The sequence below is a fragment of the Delphinapterus leucas genome, chromosome 13 (assembly GCF_059928025.1).
Source record: "Delphinapterus leucas isolate spDelLeu-1000000601 "Yukka" chromosome 13, BTC_Dleu_Yukka2, whole genome shotgun sequence".
NCBI classification, from domain to species: Eukaryota; Metazoa; Chordata; class Mammalia; order Artiodactyla; family Monodontidae; genus Delphinapterus; species Delphinapterus leucas.
This window is the reverse complement of record NC_143141.1, coordinates 33,964,186-33,980,643: the sequence shown is the minus strand read 5'-3', so window position 1 is coordinate 33,980,643 and position 16,458 is coordinate 33,964,186. Positions and strand designations below refer to the sequence as shown.

Genomic DNA, 16,458 nt, shown 5'->3' with positions numbered 1-16,458 from the left:
TGAGAGAGGTGATCATCTGCTCTGATTGTGTCTTACTCATCTACAAGGCTGAATTGCATCATGTCAAACAGGTTTTTGCTTTATGTAAATACGTGGTATCAGAATTTGGCATTGTTAATAGTCTGTTTTTAAGAAGATAAATCTGTCATTTAGTATAGATTTAAATTTATGTTAAATTGATGAATCTTGTGGTTTTTTCCTGCACTTTGTAGAAATGAAGGCAATAGAAAAGAAAACGAAACTCCAAGAAGACGATCTCATTCTCCCAGTCCTAGACATTCTAGGAGATCAAGCTCAAGTCACAGATTCCGTCGATCCCGAAGCCCAATACGTTATATGTACAGACCAAGAAGTCGAAGTCCAAGAATTTGCCATCGTTTCGTTCCTAGATACAGATCCAGATCCCGTTCACCGTATCGAATGAGAAATCCATTTAGAGCTAGTCCAAAATGCTATCGATCAGTTAGCCCTGAAAGGACATCAAGGAGATCAGTGAGATCATCAGGTACACTTATGGTTGTGAATAATAAGTACTTATTTTGACTAAATTTTTTTAGCTTTTTTGTTTGTTTGAATTTTTTATTTCTATTAAGCTTGAAATGGTGACTTATATACTACTGTCAAGATATTTTTAAATGTTGACATTTTGAGGTATTTGGCTCAGCTCTTTTTAAAACTTTCAAGGGTTTTAAGAAATGGAATGTTCTACTTTATTAAATTTTAGAATTTCTATATGAAATCCAGCCCACATCCCAACCTATTTCATTCTTCTTCCCTTTATTATGTATCAGAAGAAGTGCGGGAGACTGTATCTATCCACCCAACATCAAACTTAAAAACCAAGGATATACAGACATCTTAGTTTGCTTTAGTAATTGATTATAGACTTGTCTTCGGTGAATTAATTTAAAACATTAAAAAAGTTATTCATATTTTCAACCTGTGTCTTTGTATTGGCTTAGTGACCTTTCTGGAAATAGCTCTTATATAATTCTTTTCTGAGATCTTTGCAGAGGTCTGTGAGGTCTTTCCTTTTCCAACTACATGTCTCTGTGAAGCTGGATTTTTCTTTAAATGTTTCAGCTGAAATAATGTATCCAGCAGATTGGATGCAGAAGCAGATACGAGAATTCAGACTTTTTTTAAGCCCAACATTAAAGTGTTTGGAAAATATACAGTGGTGCTACTCATCTAACTAATTTTTGTTTTGAAATTAAAAGTTTTTTATAAAAATATATTATTTATATTAACATAGGAGTTTATTATTATTAAATGAATTAATATTTTAAAAATTCTATTTTAGTTTCTTATATGGTAAACATTGATAAATTGAACAAAAGCTCTTTGGAGTCCTCAATTTTTAATAGTGTAAAGGGATACTGAAACCAAAGTTTGAGTACCACTGGTATAAGAGAAGCTCACTGAATAAGGGATCTTCATGTTTTTACATCTTCACTTTTGAGTGAAGAATTAAAGAATAATAATTTTGTGTGTGTGTGTTTGCCACCTGTTTGGCCTAACAATAGCTCAATGTGGTAAATATTTGGACAGTTGAGAGATGATTCTTTTTTTTTTATAATGTGATGAGATGTTTCCTACCTTAAGTTCTTTTCGGTTGAAGTAGTATTTATGTCCTTTTTACTAGACAGAAAAAAAGCATTAGAAGATGTAGTACAACGGTCTGGGCATGGATCAGAATTCAGTAAACAGAAACATCTTGAAGCAGTTGATAAAGGACACTCACCAGCACAAAAACTTAAAACTGTCAGTGGAGCAAGGCCATCAGTTAAATCTACGAGCTCTACAAAGAGTGATTCAAATATAGGACATTGTACTCGTTACAAATCAAAGAATCTTGAAGATGACACCTCACCAGAAAGTAAACAGGTGTCTGATAAAGCTGTTTCTCTACAACGTAAGGTCAGTAGCTCTTTGTTACTGGAAGTGTGTGCATACATTTGTTAATATGACAAAGAGAAAACAAAGTTTTCAGAATTTTTAATTTTCATATTTCCAAAAGTTTGAAATCGTGACTTGTTATGTTGATATGGAATATTCATTGGTTTCTCTTCTGAATATAATAAAAGTCCAATAATTAAAATCCTGTAGATTACAAATCCTAGAGGTTTGGCATTTGATATATCAAAAGTGAGAACATTTTGACAGTTTGGTGTTTTTGGCTAACCCTACAAACAGATCCTTGTGATAAGTTTTGCTCCCTTATTGGGGAAATGGATGTAATCAGCAGCATAATGAGGTTTGATAATCTTTGTTAGTAAGTTATTAGTGAGTCTCTGCTGAGAATTGGTCACTTGTAATCTGTTTTATACTTTTCGCAGTACAGTTCATAAGTTAAATCATTATCCAGTGTAGAATACTAGTCTCTTTTCTGGGTACTAACTTATTGGTGTATTTTGATGGTATTGCTTTATTGTATATGTTAATGAAATTACTATTATAGCAGATAATATATAAAGCATCCTGAGACTATCAGAGTAACTCCTGATAGGCCAGATTTTCAAATGTTTATTATATTGTAATAATAACAAGTCTACAAGTATTTAGGTATACATTGCTCTTAACATTGTCTTAACTTTCAACAACTACAGTTCCCTGCCCCAGAGAGCTTATATTTAGAAGGATAAACTTAAAATAATCAACCTGCAATTACAGGATTTTGAAGAGCATTAATTAGGAAGAAATGTTGAGTACAGGGAATTAATCTCAAAGAGGCTTAATTATTCTGTAACGTTCTTTCGTTTTGTTTCTAGACTTCTAGATGGTGGCAGTGGAACTTTTAAAAAGTTTTTTTTTTTTTGAGTCAATTTTTAACATAGGTGGCAAATTTGATAAAATACATTCAAATTGTATGTAGTATAAATCTTTAAAAATATTATGCCTATCTAGATAACATTTTTAATTATTAGAACACAGTAAATAAAGCTATAATTTCAGCTTCACTAGTGATGTGCCATGCAGATTCATATAGAAAAATACTGTTTAATAGTTTTGGACCATTTCATTTCATAGGTCTTGTTTGTTACAAAATGTTTCTAAACAGAAAAGAGCATCTGTGATTGGTTACCCATAAACTCTGACCACTGTTGGGTTTGAGTGGTAAAATGTAAAACATATTTCTTACTACTTTTCTTTGGCCTTTAAAATTTTTTTAAATATGCTAAAATATGTTGAAAAGACTGCTTAAAGGACTAAGATTAATGGTAGAAGAAATTATATTGGGAATTATTATTACTGTACTTTGTCACTTAATTTGGTTTAATTTTCTTTCATCCCAAAAAAAGCTTCGGAAAGATCAGTCTTCACATTATGGTCCCGTTCTTCTTATATCTGAATTACCAGAGGATGGCTGTACTGAAGAAGATATTAGAAAAATATTTCAGCCATTTGGAAAAGTTAATGATGTCCTGATTGTTCCATATAGAAAGGAAGTGAGTTATTTAGTCTGTTCTAAAATTCATACAAAGTCATTATTTTATAAAGACTGTTGTTGGATCTTTTAGCTGCTTTTCCTGCATACACAATTGGTAATTGAATTATGTAAATGTTTGGATTTGAATGAACAATGTCCCTAAATACCGCTTTATATCGTTTCAAACAGCACACTGTTTTCTTAGAAGAGCACACTTTTTCCGTGAAGGGCCAGATAATATTTTAGGTGTTGCATGTTATAGGATTTCAGCTATTCAACTCTGCTATACAGCTCTGTTGTTGTACAAACACAGTCTTAGATAATATATAAATGAATGAGCATGGCTGTGTTCAAAAAAACTGTTTACAAAAACAGGTGGCAGGCCATAGTTTGCCATTCATTGCTTTAGTACACCAGTAAGGTCATATTAAAAAAATGATTTTATCTGTACAGTATTTTTTTACATATGAGTTGTATTCCTGTAACTCACATAGTAGAGTTCACCAGAACTACAAACCCTAGGTTAAGCAGAACGTAAAAAATTGTGAGGTAAGACCAAGGAACATAGTTGGTATTGTTTTCTTTGTTGCAAGAACCCTTAAAAAGGTCAGACTTAACAGCAGCTAGACCAGATCCTGCCTTCTCTTCGATTGTTCAGTGAGCCCTCCTTCCCATTTCTTATTGTTCCATGATCCTGCCATGGACCCATGCTTCCTTCTTACCTTGGTAATGGTATAGAAATTCTATAAGGTCCATTTCATGTGTGAAAACATCCTAAACATCAAATTACACTTTAGCAAAACAAAAAGAGGTGAAAGTAACCAGGACTTGAGGTAATTTTAGTTTTATATTCCACGAAGAAGTATTATATTAGGTCATACAGAGAAATTTAAGGTAGATTTTTTTGGCTAAAAGTGGAATACATTTCATTTTAGGCTTACTTGGAAATGGAATTTAAAGAGGCAATTACTGCTGTCATGAAGTACATTGAAACAACACCACTTCTGATAAATGGGAAAAGTGTGAAAGTATGTGTTCCGGGAAAGAAAAAGTCCCAGGTAAACAATTAAGTTCTTATGTGATTCATTGTTGATTAATTTTTTGTTTAAGTATGGCACATACAGAAAAAGGCATAAAACAAAAATGTTCACTCCACAGATTAGGTATAAATTCAAATACATTGAACTTAGCAACATCTTTATGCATACATATATATCACACTGTAAACAGTATTGAATGATAAGCAATAGACTAGGGGAAAATACTTAACAGAATTAGCAAAAGTCTGTGAAACCTCTACCTAAGTCACAAACTGCAACACTGACAACACCCTGGAAGCCCCTTGCATACTTCTTTTGAATACTTCGGGGCAGAAGGGAGTGTGTAACCCCACCTTGGTTTCTAATACCGTACTTGAGTTTTGCCTGTTTTGAAGTTTCTATAAACAGAATCATAGTGTATATATTCTTCTCGGCCTTTTGCTTCCTTAGAAGTATCAACGTTTAGGAGTTTAGTCTTTGTAGATCATTTTCTTTGCTTTAGTTTATATATCCATATATAAGTCTATAGAAGTACTTTAAAATATCCAGTAAGTTTTGCTTTGTGTATATGTGTTCTTTTTATTTTATTTTCTTATTTACTGAAGAATGCCTGCGTTGGAGCACACATTTTTCAATTACTAATTTGATTTGGAGATCAAACCATGTTAGTACGTTATAGATTTTCCTTATTCTTTTAAGGTTATATGTGGTGTTACTTCCTATGAATATACCACGGTTATTTCACCAGTTCCTTATGGATTGCTATTTAGGTTATTTCTAGTTTACTATAAATTGCTATAAATAGGACTTCAGTTAACTTCCTTGTATATGGCTTTCACAGGCCTTTCTTAATGCATTTATGATAGTGTTTTTTAAGGAAAGCTACAGTGGAATTGCTGGGTTATAGGGTATACAGTAATTAATAATATGAGATTGCCTGTTAAATGACTAATAATTTATAGTCTTATAATTTATGTGAGTACTGGTGTTTCTCTGTTATCAGTGACATCTTAATATTTGCAGTTTTAAAATCCAGTATGTAAAAAATGGTATCTAGTTTTGATGATCATCTTTAGTTTTGACTTGGGTTGTTTTTTCTTTTTTGTGTGTGTATCTATGGTAGTGTTTGGGTTTGCTGTTCCCATGAGGTTTTGATATAGCAGTCTATATATGTACAAGGTTGTTTTAAGTTGCTGGTCTCTTTCCCGCTTGAGAAGTTCCTTTAGCATTTGTTGCAAAGCTGGTCTGGTGGTGCCGAATTCTCTTAGCTTTTGTTTGCCTGTTAAGCTTTTGATTTCTCCATCAAATCTGAATGAGAGCCTTGCTGGGTAGAGTGTTCTTGGTTATAGGTTCTTCCCTTTCATCACTTTAAATATATCATGCCACTCCCTTCTGGCCTGCAGACTTTCCACAGAGAAATCATCTGATAATCTTATGGGTGTTCCCTTGTTGTTTTAATATTTTTTCTTTGTCTTTAATTTTGTCCGTTTGATTACTGTTTGTCTCAGCTTTCCTCCTTGGGTTTATCCTGCCTGGGACTATCTGCGCTTCCTGGACTTGGGTGACTGTTTCCTTTCCCACGTTAGGGAATTTTTCAGCTATTATCTCTTCAAACATTTTCTCAGGTCCTTTCTGTCTCTCTTCTCCTACTGGGACCCCTATAATGTGAATGTTGGTGCATTTAATGTTGTCCCAGAGGTCTCTTAGACTGTCTTCATTTCTTTTTATTCTTTATTCTGTTCTGTGGCAGCGATTTCCACCATTCTTTCTTTCAGGTCATTTATGTGTTCTTCTGCCACTGATTCCTTCTAGTGTATTTTTAATTTCAGTTATTGTGTTGTTCATCTCTGTTTGTTTGTTCCTTAGTTCTTCTAGGTCTTTGTTAAACATTTCTTGCATCTTCTTGATCCTTGCCTCCATTCTTTTTCCGAGATCTTGGATCATCTTCACTATCATTATTCTGAATTCTTTTCCTAGTAGGTTGGCCATCTCCACTTCACCTAGTTGTTCTTCTGGGGTTTCATCTTGTTCCTTCATCTGGGACATATTCCTCTTCCGTCTCATTTTTTCTAACTTTCTGTGATTGCGGTTTCCGTCCTGCAGGCTGCAGGATTGTAGTTCTTGCTTCTGCTCTCCTCTGGTGGATGAGGCTATCTAAGAGGTTTGTGCAGGCTTTCTGATGGGAGGGGCTGGTTCCTGCCTAGTGGTGGGTAGAGCTGGGTCTTGTCTCTCTGTTGGGCAGGGCTGTGCTCAGGGAGACTTGTCTGCTGATGGGTGGGGCTGTGTTCTCGCACTGTTGGTTGTTTGGCCTGAGGCGACCCAGCACTGGAGCCTACAGGATGTTTGGTGGAGCTAATGGCGGCCTCTGGGAGGGCTCATGCCAGTGTGTACTTCCCAGAATTGCTGCTGCCAGAGTCTTTGTTCCCGCAATGAGCCACAGCTGCCCCCTGCCTCCGCAGGAGATCCTATAATAGGCAGGTAGGTCTGACCCAGTCTTTTATAGAGTCACTGCTTTTTTCCCCTGGGTCCTGGTGTACACATGACTTTGTGTGCACCCTCCAAGAGTGGAGTTTCTGCTTCCCCCAGCCCTGTGGAATTCCTGTGATCAAACCCTGCTGGCCTACAAAGCCAGTTTCTCTGGGGACTCCTCCTCCTGTTGCTGGACCCCCAGGCTGGGAAGCCTGACATGGGGCTCAGGTTCCAGTTTGTGGGTCTCCCACCCAGTGGGTATGGGATTTGATTTTATCGCGATTGCACCCATCCTGCCCCCTCGTTGTGGCTTCTTCTCAGTCTCTGGATGTTGGGTATCTTTTTTGGTAGCTTCCAACATTTTTTTGACGATCGTTGTCCAGCAGTTAGTTATGAACAAAGTGGTGCATGTATCTTTTTGAATTACAGTTTTATCTGGATATATGCCCAGGAGTGGGATTGCTGGATCATATGGTAATTTCTATTTTTAGTTTTCTGAGGAACCTCCATACTGTTTTCCACAGTGGCTGCACCAAATTACATTCCCACCAACAGTATAGGAAGGTTCCCTTTTCTCCACACCCTCTCCAGCATTTATTATTTGTAGACTTTTTAATGATGGCCATTCTGGCTGGTGTGAGGTGGTACCTCATTGTAGTTTTGATTTGCATTTCTCTAATAATTAGCAGTGTTGAGTATCTTTTCATGTGCCTATTGGCCATTTGTATGTCATCTTTGGAGAAATGTCTATTTAGGTCTTCTGCCCATTTTTCAGTTAGTTTTTTTGTTGTTGAGATGTATGACCTGTTTGTATATTTTGCAAATGAAGCCCTTGTCGGTCGAATCGTTTGCAAATATTTTCTCCTATTCTGTAGGTTGTCTTTTCATTTTGTTTCTGGTTTCCTTTGCTGTGGAATAGCTTGTAAGTTTGATTAGGTCCCATTTGTTTATTTTTGGTTTTGTTCTGTTGCCTTTGGAGACTGACCTAAGAAAACATTGGTATGACTTATGTCAGAGAATGTTTTGCTTGTGCTCTCTTCTAGGAGTTTTATGGTGTCACGTCTTATGTTTAAGTCTTTAAGCCATTTGAGTTTATTTTTGTCCACGGTGTGAGGGTGTATTCTAACTTCATTGATTTACATGCAGCTGTCCAACTTCCCAACACCACTTGCTGAAGAGACTGTCTTTTTCCCATTGTATATTCTTGCCTCCTTTGTTGAAGATTAATTGACTGTATGTGTGTGGGTTTATTTCTGGGCTCTCTATTCCGTTCCATTGATCCATATGCCTGTTTTTGTACCAGTACCACACTGTTTTGATTACTGTAGCTTTGTAGTATTGTCTGAGTCTGGGAGAGTTATGCCTCCTGCTTTCTTTTTTTTCCTCAGGATTGCTCTGGCAATTCTGGCTCTTTTATGGTTCCATATAAATTTTTGGATTATTTGTTCTAGTTCTGTGAAAAATGTTATGGGTAGTTTGATAGGGATTGCATTAAATCTGTAGATTGCTTTGGGTAGTGTTGCCATTTTAACAGTATTATTTCTTCCATTCCAAGAGCATGGTATATCTTTCCATTTCTTTGAATCCTCTTTTATTTCCTTTATTAATGTTTTATGGTTCTCAGCATATAAGTGTTTCACCTTGGTCAGGTTTATTCCTAGGTATTTTATTTTTTGTGTGCGATTTTTAAAAGGTATTTTTTTTTACATTCCTTTTCTGATATTTCATTGTTAGTGTAAAGGAATGCAACCGATTTCTGAATGTTAATCTTGTATCTTGCTACTTTGCTGAATTCACTTATTAGATCTAGTAGTTTTTGTGTAGAGTCCTTAGGGTTTTCTATATATAGCATCATGTCATCTGCATGTAGCGACAGTTTTACCTCTTCCCTTCCAATTCAGATATGTTTTATTTCTTTTTCTAGTCCGATTGCTGTGTCTAGGACTTCCAATACGATGTTGAAGAGAGAGTGAGAGTGGGCATCCTTGTCTTGTTCCAGATTTAGCAGGAAGGCTTTCAGCTTTTCACTGCTGAGCATTATATTGGCTCTGGGTTTGTCATAAATGGCTTTTATTATGTTAAGATATGTTCCCTCTATTCCCACTTCGGTAAGAGTTTTTATCATGAATGGATGTTGAATTTTGTCAGATGCTTTTTCTGCGTCTATTGAGATGATCATGTGGTTTCTGACTTGTCTTTTGTTAATGTGGTGTATTACATTGATTGATTTGCATATGTTGAACCATCCTTGTGAACCTGGGATGAATCCCACTTGGTTGTTGTGTATGATCTTTTTTATGTGTTGTTGAATTTGGTTTCCTAATATTTTGTTGAGAATTTTTACATCTACATTCATCAAAGATATTGGCCTGTAATTTTCTTTTTTGGTGGTGTCTGTCTGGTTTTGGTATCAGGGTGATGGTGGCTTCTTAGAATGTCTTTGGGAGTGTTCCCTCCTCTTCAGTCTTCTGGAAGAGTTTGAGAAGAATTGGTATAAGTTCCTTACACGTTTGGTAGAATTCACCTGTGAAGCCATCTCGTCCTGGACTTTTGTTTGTAGGCAGTTTTTTTGTTACAGATTCTATTTCAGTTATAGTGATTGGTCTGTTCAAATTATCTATTTCTTCTTGATTCAGTTTTGGTGGGCTGTATGTTTCTAGAAAGTTGTCCATTTCTTCTTAGGTCGTCAGATGTGTTGGCATATAATTGTTCATAGTATTCTCTTATGGTTTTTTGTATTTATGCGGTATCAGTTGAGATTTCTCCTTTTTCATTTCTTTTTTTGTTTATTTGGGTTCTTGCTCTTTTCTTTTTGGTGAGCCTGGCCAGAGGTTTGTCAATTTTGTTTACCCTTTCAGAGAACCAGCTCTTGTTTTTGTTGATTTTTTTTTTAATCTCTATTTTATTTATTTACTCCCTGATCTTTATTATTTCCTTCCTTCAGTTGACTTTAGGTTTTGTTTCTTGTTCTTTTTCTAATGCTGTCAGGTGGTAGGTTAGGTTGTTTACTTCAGATTTTTCTTGTTTTTGATGAAGGCCTGTATCGCTATGAACTTCCCTCTAAGAACTGCTTTTGCTGTGTCCCATAGATTTTGTATGGTTGTGTTTTCTGTCCATTGTTGTTTGTCTCACGGCATTTTTTAATTTCCATTTTGATTTCCTTGTTGACTGATTGGTTTTTTACTAGCATGTTATTTAGTCTCCACGTAATAGTTTTTTTCTCGTTTCTTTTCCTGTGGTTGATTTCTAGTTTCATGCCACTGTGGTCAGAGAAGATTCTCAAAATAATTTCCGTACTCTTAAATTCGTTGAGGTTAGTTTTGTGACCTAGGATGTGGTCAATCCTAGAGAATGTTCTGTGTGCACTTGAAAGGAATATATATTCTGGTTTTTTTGGATGTAGTGTCCTGAAAATATCAATTAAGTCTAACTGTTCTGTTGTATCATTTAGTGCCTTTGTTGCCTTATTGATCCTGTCTTGAAGATCTGTCCATTGATGCGAGTGGGTGTTAAAATCTCCTAGTATTATTGTATTCCTATTGGTTTCTCCCTTTATGTCTGTTAGTATTTGTTTTATGTATTTGGGTACTTCTGTATTAGGTCCATATATGTTGATAAGTGTAAAATCCTCTTCCTGTATTGATCCTTTTATCATTATATAAGTGTCCTTTATCTTTCTTTCTAGCCTTTACGTTAAAGTCTATTTTGTCTGATATGAGTATCGCAACTCCCGCTTTCTTGTCGTTTCCGTTTGCATGAAATATCTTTTTTCATCCCCTCACCTTCAATCTATGTGTGTCTTTTGCCCTAAGGTGGGTCTCTCGAAGGCAGCATATTGTAGGCTCTTGTTTTTTTATCCAGTCTGCCACTCTATGTCTTTTGATCAGAGCATTCAGTCCACTGACATTTAAGGTAATTATTGATACATATGTATTTATTGCCATTACAAATGGTGTTTTTCAGTTGATTCTTTGTTTCTACTCTGTTCCTTTCTTTTTCTTTTTGTGGTTTGATGATTTCCTTTTATTTTATGCTTGTGTTCTCTTCTTTTAGGTTTTTGTGAATCTATTGTATGTTTTTAATTTGTGGTTGCCCTGTTTTTCAAGTATGTTAACCCCCTCCTATGTCTGCTTGCTTTAGACTGATAGTCAGATAGGCTCAAACACATTGTAAAAAAAAAAGAAATCTGCATTTTCTTACTCTGCTTCCCCACATTTTATGATTTTATGTCCCTTTTTACACCTTCATGTTTATCCTTTTGCTGTTCCTTGTGTTTATCATTGCTTTCAGAAATGGGGTGTTTTGTTTTGTTTTTTTCTTTTTGATCTGTATACTGGCTAATTTAAGTGATTTACCTTCCAATTGTGATTTCCTCCCTCCTATTTCTTCTTGCCTCTTTTCCATTTAGAGATGACCTTTCAATATTCTTTTAGCATAGGTTTAGTATTGCTGTATTCTTTCAGTTTTTGCTTGTCTGAGAAATTCTTTATTTCTCCTCCTGTTCTAAATGATAGTCTTGCTGGGTAGAGTATTTTAGGTTGCAGACTTTTCTCTTTCAAGACTTCAAATATATTTTGCCACTCCCTTCTGGCCTGCAGTGTTTCTGAGAGAAATCAGCTCATAGCCTTATGGGGGTTCCCTTGTAATGAACTCTTTGTTTTTCTCTTACTGCCTTTAGAATCCTCTCTTTAACTTTTGCCACTTTTATTATGTCTTGGAGTAGGTCTCTGTGGGTTCATATTGTTTGGGACCCTCTGTGTTTCCTGTATCTGGATATGTGTTTCCTCCTTTAAGTTTGGGAAATTTTCAGCCATAATTTCTTCAAATACATTTGCAATTCCCTTTCTCTTTCTTCTCCTTCTGGAATCCCTATTGTGTGTAGATTGACCCGCTTTATGTTATCCCTTAGGTCTCGTATATTGCTTTCATTCTTTTTCATTTGGCTTTCTGTCTGCTGTTTTGGTTGTGTAATTTCTGTTAGTCTTTTTTCCAGGTCACTTATCCTTTCTTCTGCATTATTCATTCTGCTATTCATTGCCTTGAGCTCAGCTTTTGTCTTAGCAAATGAAGTTTCTAATTTTTCTTGGCTCCTCCTTATAGTTTCATTCGTTTTCACAGTAATATGCATTTCTGTCAATAGCCTTTCTTAACTCTTTCAGTGTTTTCATTACCTCCTTTTTGAACTTAGTATCTATTAGACTGAAGTGGTCTGTTTCGTTGTTGGTTCCTTCAGGGGAATTTTCTTGGCCTTTTAACTGAGAGTGTTTCCTCTGCTTCTTCATTTTGTTTATGTATCTCTTAGTTTGTGAGTGTAGGGGAAACAATTATCTACTGTAGTCTTGGGGAGCTATTTATAAGTGGGAGTGTCCCTGTGTAGCTGGTGTGGGTTTAATATTTTTTTGGCATGAGGGCTGTTTTTGGTTTGGATGCTTGCTGTCTCTTTCCTTAGCATGTGCTGGCTGTTATCCCCTCGATAGGGGTTGCACAGGTGCACAGCTCCTGCAAGCTCCCAGGAAGGCAGGGACAGTGGTTGGCTCCCAGTTGCGGGTCACTCCACAGTGGTAGTGGTGGTTTTCACACCCCTGGGGAGGTGGGGGCAGTGGTTGGCACTGGGTCGTGAGACCCTCAGCAGCAATGGCAGGCCATGCACGCTCCCAGGGCAGTTGGCCCCGATCATGGGACCCTCGGCAGTGGTGGGCTGTGCCTGCTCCTGGGAAGGTGGGGGCAGTGACCTGCACCCACTCACAGGGCCCTTGGCATCAGCAGTGGCTTGCACACCCGCCCCTGGAGCTTGTGTAGGCAGTGTCCTGCCGCCTGCGAGTGCACGGAGAAAGAAGCTCCGATGGTGGGCCAGCCTCCTCCTTGTGCACCCCCTGACAACAGTGGTGCCTTGCCTCTCTGGTGGGCCCAGCTTTCTTCCTGGACTTCCTCAGTTGTGGTGCATTACACCGTAGCCCCCTCAGGGCTGTCTTCACTCAGCCAACCCCAGTACTCTCCCCAGAGTCTGACCTCTGAAGCCCAAGCCTCAGTACCTAGCCCCCACCCATCCCAGCAGGTGAGCGAGCAGACAAGCGTCTCGGGCTGGGGAGTGCCAGTCGGTATGAGCCTCTGTGCAGGTCTCTCCGCACTTTGCACTCCACACACCTGTTGCTGTGCTTTCCTCTGAAGCCTACCCTCTGGCTTGGCTGATCTACTTGCCAGCGAGGGGACTTCACAGTGTGTGGAAACCTTTTCTTTCACAGCTCCCTCCCAGAGGCACAGGTCCTGTCCCGATTTCCTTTCTTTCTTTCTTTCCTTTTTTTAAAATTTTTATTTATTTGTTTGTTTGTTTATTTATTTATGGCTGCATTGGGTCTCCATTGCTGTGTGCAGGCTTTCTCTAGTAGCAGCGAGCGGGGGCTACTCTTCGTTGCAGTACACGGGCTTCTCATTGCGGTGGCTTCTCTTGTTGCAGAGCATGGGCTCTAGGTGTGCAGGCTTCAGTAGTTGTGGCACACGGGCTTAGTTGCTCCGCAGCATGTGGGATCTTCCCAGACCAGGGCTTGAACCCTTGTCCCCTGCATTGGCAGGCAGATTCTTCCTTTCTTTCTTTTCTATTTTCATGTGCCCTACCCAGTTACCTGGAGATTTTCTTGCCCCTTTGGAAGTCAGAGGTCTTCTGTCAGTGTTCAGTAGATGTTCTGTAAGAGCTGTTCCACATGTAGATGTTTTTTGGTTTTGGGGTTTTTTTGCAGTACGCGGGCCTCTCACTGCTATGGCCTCCCCCACTGCAGAGCACAGGCTCCGGACACACAGGCCCAGCGGCCATGGCTCACGGGCCCAGCCGCTCCGCGGCATGCGGGATCCTCCCAGACCGGGGCACAAACCCGTGTCCCTTGCATTGGCAGGCGGACTCTCAACCACTGCGCCACCAGGGAAGCCCTATAGTAGATGTATTTTTGATGTACCTGTGGGAATTCCACGTCTTAACTCCTCCACCATTTGATCCCATCTGGTATCTAGTTTTAAGTTGCATTTTCCTGATTATTATTGAACTTCAACATCTTTTAATATAATTACTAGCTATCTCTATTACTTGTTGTATATATCTTCTCACATTGTTCTGTTAGGTTGTCTTTTTTGTTTTGTTTTGTTTTTAGGTTATTTGTCTTTTAAAAAAATTTCATCTGAAGGTGTTCATTATCCTAGACACTAACTTTGTGTTATAAATGAGAAGTATTTTCTTTTAGACTATTGCTTGTATGTATACATATATAAAGTTTTAAGTAATTTCAGTGTACTAAAGTTTATTACCTTTTTTCCTCTTAATGGCTTTTGCCTTCTTTCTTTTATCTTGTTTTAGAAGACCTTTGTACCAGTGCCAAAAAGATATGCTTCCATTATGTTTTAAATCTGTGATTTGTGGTATAATGTGTGAATAGTATCAATATTGTTTCCAAAATGGGTAACCAGTTAACCGAACACCATTTATGCCTGATTTGTCTTTCCTCATTGATTTGGAAAGCTGTCTTTATGTGTATAAATTATCCTGTACACACAGATCTGTTTCAGTCTGTTTATTTTTTACGAATACTGTATGGTTTCAATTATTATAACAACTGTAACTTTATAATATTTGCTTAGTTTTCTAATAGAATCCTTTTCTTTGTTCTTTATTTAAATTTATTTTGGTTAATCTTAAACATTTACTCCTCAATATTTGTTTCAGAATCAGTTTAAGTTCTCTGAACAATCTTATTGAGAGTTTAAATGATACTATATTGAATTTGTATTGATGTCTTTACAATACTAAATCTTTCTGTCAGAAACGTGGTTTATCTCTCCATTTATTTAGGTTTCATCTAGTGTCCCTCAGCAAGTTTTACATGTTTTTTAAATAAATTTATTTATATTTGGCTGCATTGGGTCTTCATCGCTGTGCACGGGCTTTCTCTAGTTGTGGTGAGCAGTGGCTACTCTTTGTTGTGGTGCACGGGCTTCTCCTTGCAGTGGCTTCTCTTGTTGCAGAGCATGGGCTCTATGTGCGTGGTCTTCAGTAACTGTGGCACGAGGGCTCAGTAGTTGTGGCTCGTGGGTTCTAGAGGGCAGGCTCGGTAGTTGTGGTGCACAGGCTTAGTTGCTCCACGGCATGTGGGATCTTCCTGGATCGAACCTGTGCCCCCTGCATTGGCAGGTGGGTTCTTAACCACTACACCACAAGGGAAGTCCCACATTGTTTTCCATGACATTCTTTTGTAATGTTTCCATAACGTACATTTTGGAGGAAGTGTTAAATTTAACTTTTATTTATATTTATTTATATACATCATAAATATTATTTCAATTGCTATTAGATAAAAGAGTTTTTATTTATTTTTTTCTCTTATGTTTTCTGGTTAGTTACTACCAGAGTAACGCATCGTCCTAGTTTACTAACACCTGCTATATACATGCCCATTCCATTGTCCCATTGTCCTGATTTGAATAATGAATTACATGGTGACCCTAGTTATTACCAATTTAGAATTTCTTTCATTTTCAATTAACAGAAAACTTCACCATTGTTTTATTAAACAAATCCGAGGTTTATTTATCTCATAACAGGAAATCTGCAGGCAGGCGGTCCATGGCTGGTGCAGCAGCTCCATACTATCTTCAGGAACCCAGCCTTTTTGGTTTTCTCCTCCACTATCGTTAGTGTGTACCTTTCATTCTTGTTTGTAAGATGGTTGCTGTACCTTCTGGTATTGTTTCTGTCTTCCAAGCAGAAAGAAAGGAATAAAAATCAAGTGCAGAATGGATTTTTATCCCCCCACCAACCCCTCCAGGAAGAGCAAGTTCCCCAGCAACTTTAACCTACATTTGATTTACCAGAACTGTGACACGTGGCCATGTCTAGTTGCACAGGATAATAAGGGGAATCAAGAATTGAATGCATAATTTAAAAATTTAAACTTTATCCTGTAGACAGCTAAATGTTACTCAAGGTTTTCAGCAGTGCTATGACATAATGAAATGGATGGATTAGAAAGGTTCATCAGGAAGTGATCTGCAGAATGAATTAGTTGGGCAAATGACCCTGAAGGCAAAGAAAGCTTAGCAAATTGATTAAAGGAAAGAAGAGAAAAGATCACTGATCCAGTTAGAGTGCTCATCTAGCCAACCAGACTGTTATTAATAATAGTAATGGTTTGGGGTAGATAGTAACCTTGAGAATAGAAAGGAGAAGTAGCTTATACCAGTGACTCTCAAGCAAGACTGGCTGATCATTAAATTTGGAGAACTGGGGAGATGAGTCGTCTTTAATTCTAAAACGTTTAATCTGGGAAAATGGGTGACTAAGGATACATTTAGGGTATTAGAGTGACTTATTGATAAGTTTGCTAAGGCAGCAGTGCAAGTCAGATAGCCCAATCATATTGATTTATTTTTGGCTGCTTTGGGTCTGTTGTTGTGCACGTGCTTTCTCTAGTTGTGGAGAGCAGGGGCTACTCTTAGTCGCAGTGCGTGGATATCTCATTGTGGTGGCTTCTCTTTGTT

The 16,458-nt window shown here is 37.7% G+C and overlaps 1 protein-coding gene across 10 annotated transcripts in view; it reads left to right on the top strand.

Moving 5' to 3' along the window:
• The window catches only part of ZNF638 (zinc finger protein 638), an 83,672-nt gene that overhangs the window by 24,014 nt on the left and 43,200 nt on the right, over positions 1 to 16,458 (top strand). For 9 of the 10 annotated variants that reach the window (XM_022561314.3, XM_022561316.3, XM_022561319.3 and 6 more), the window contains 4 exons: positions 213 to 505; positions 1,646 to 1,920; positions 3,303 to 3,449; positions 4,366 to 4,488. In XM_022561314.3, the coding sequence (XP_022417022.1) occupies positions 213 to 505; positions 1,646 to 1,920; positions 3,303 to 3,449; positions 4,366 to 4,488 (838 nt within the window). The remainder of the gene's footprint in view (positions 1 to 212; positions 506 to 1,645; positions 1,921 to 3,302; positions 3,450 to 4,365; positions 4,489 to 16,458) is intronic. The other variant, XM_089923027.1, reaches the window with a different exon arrangement.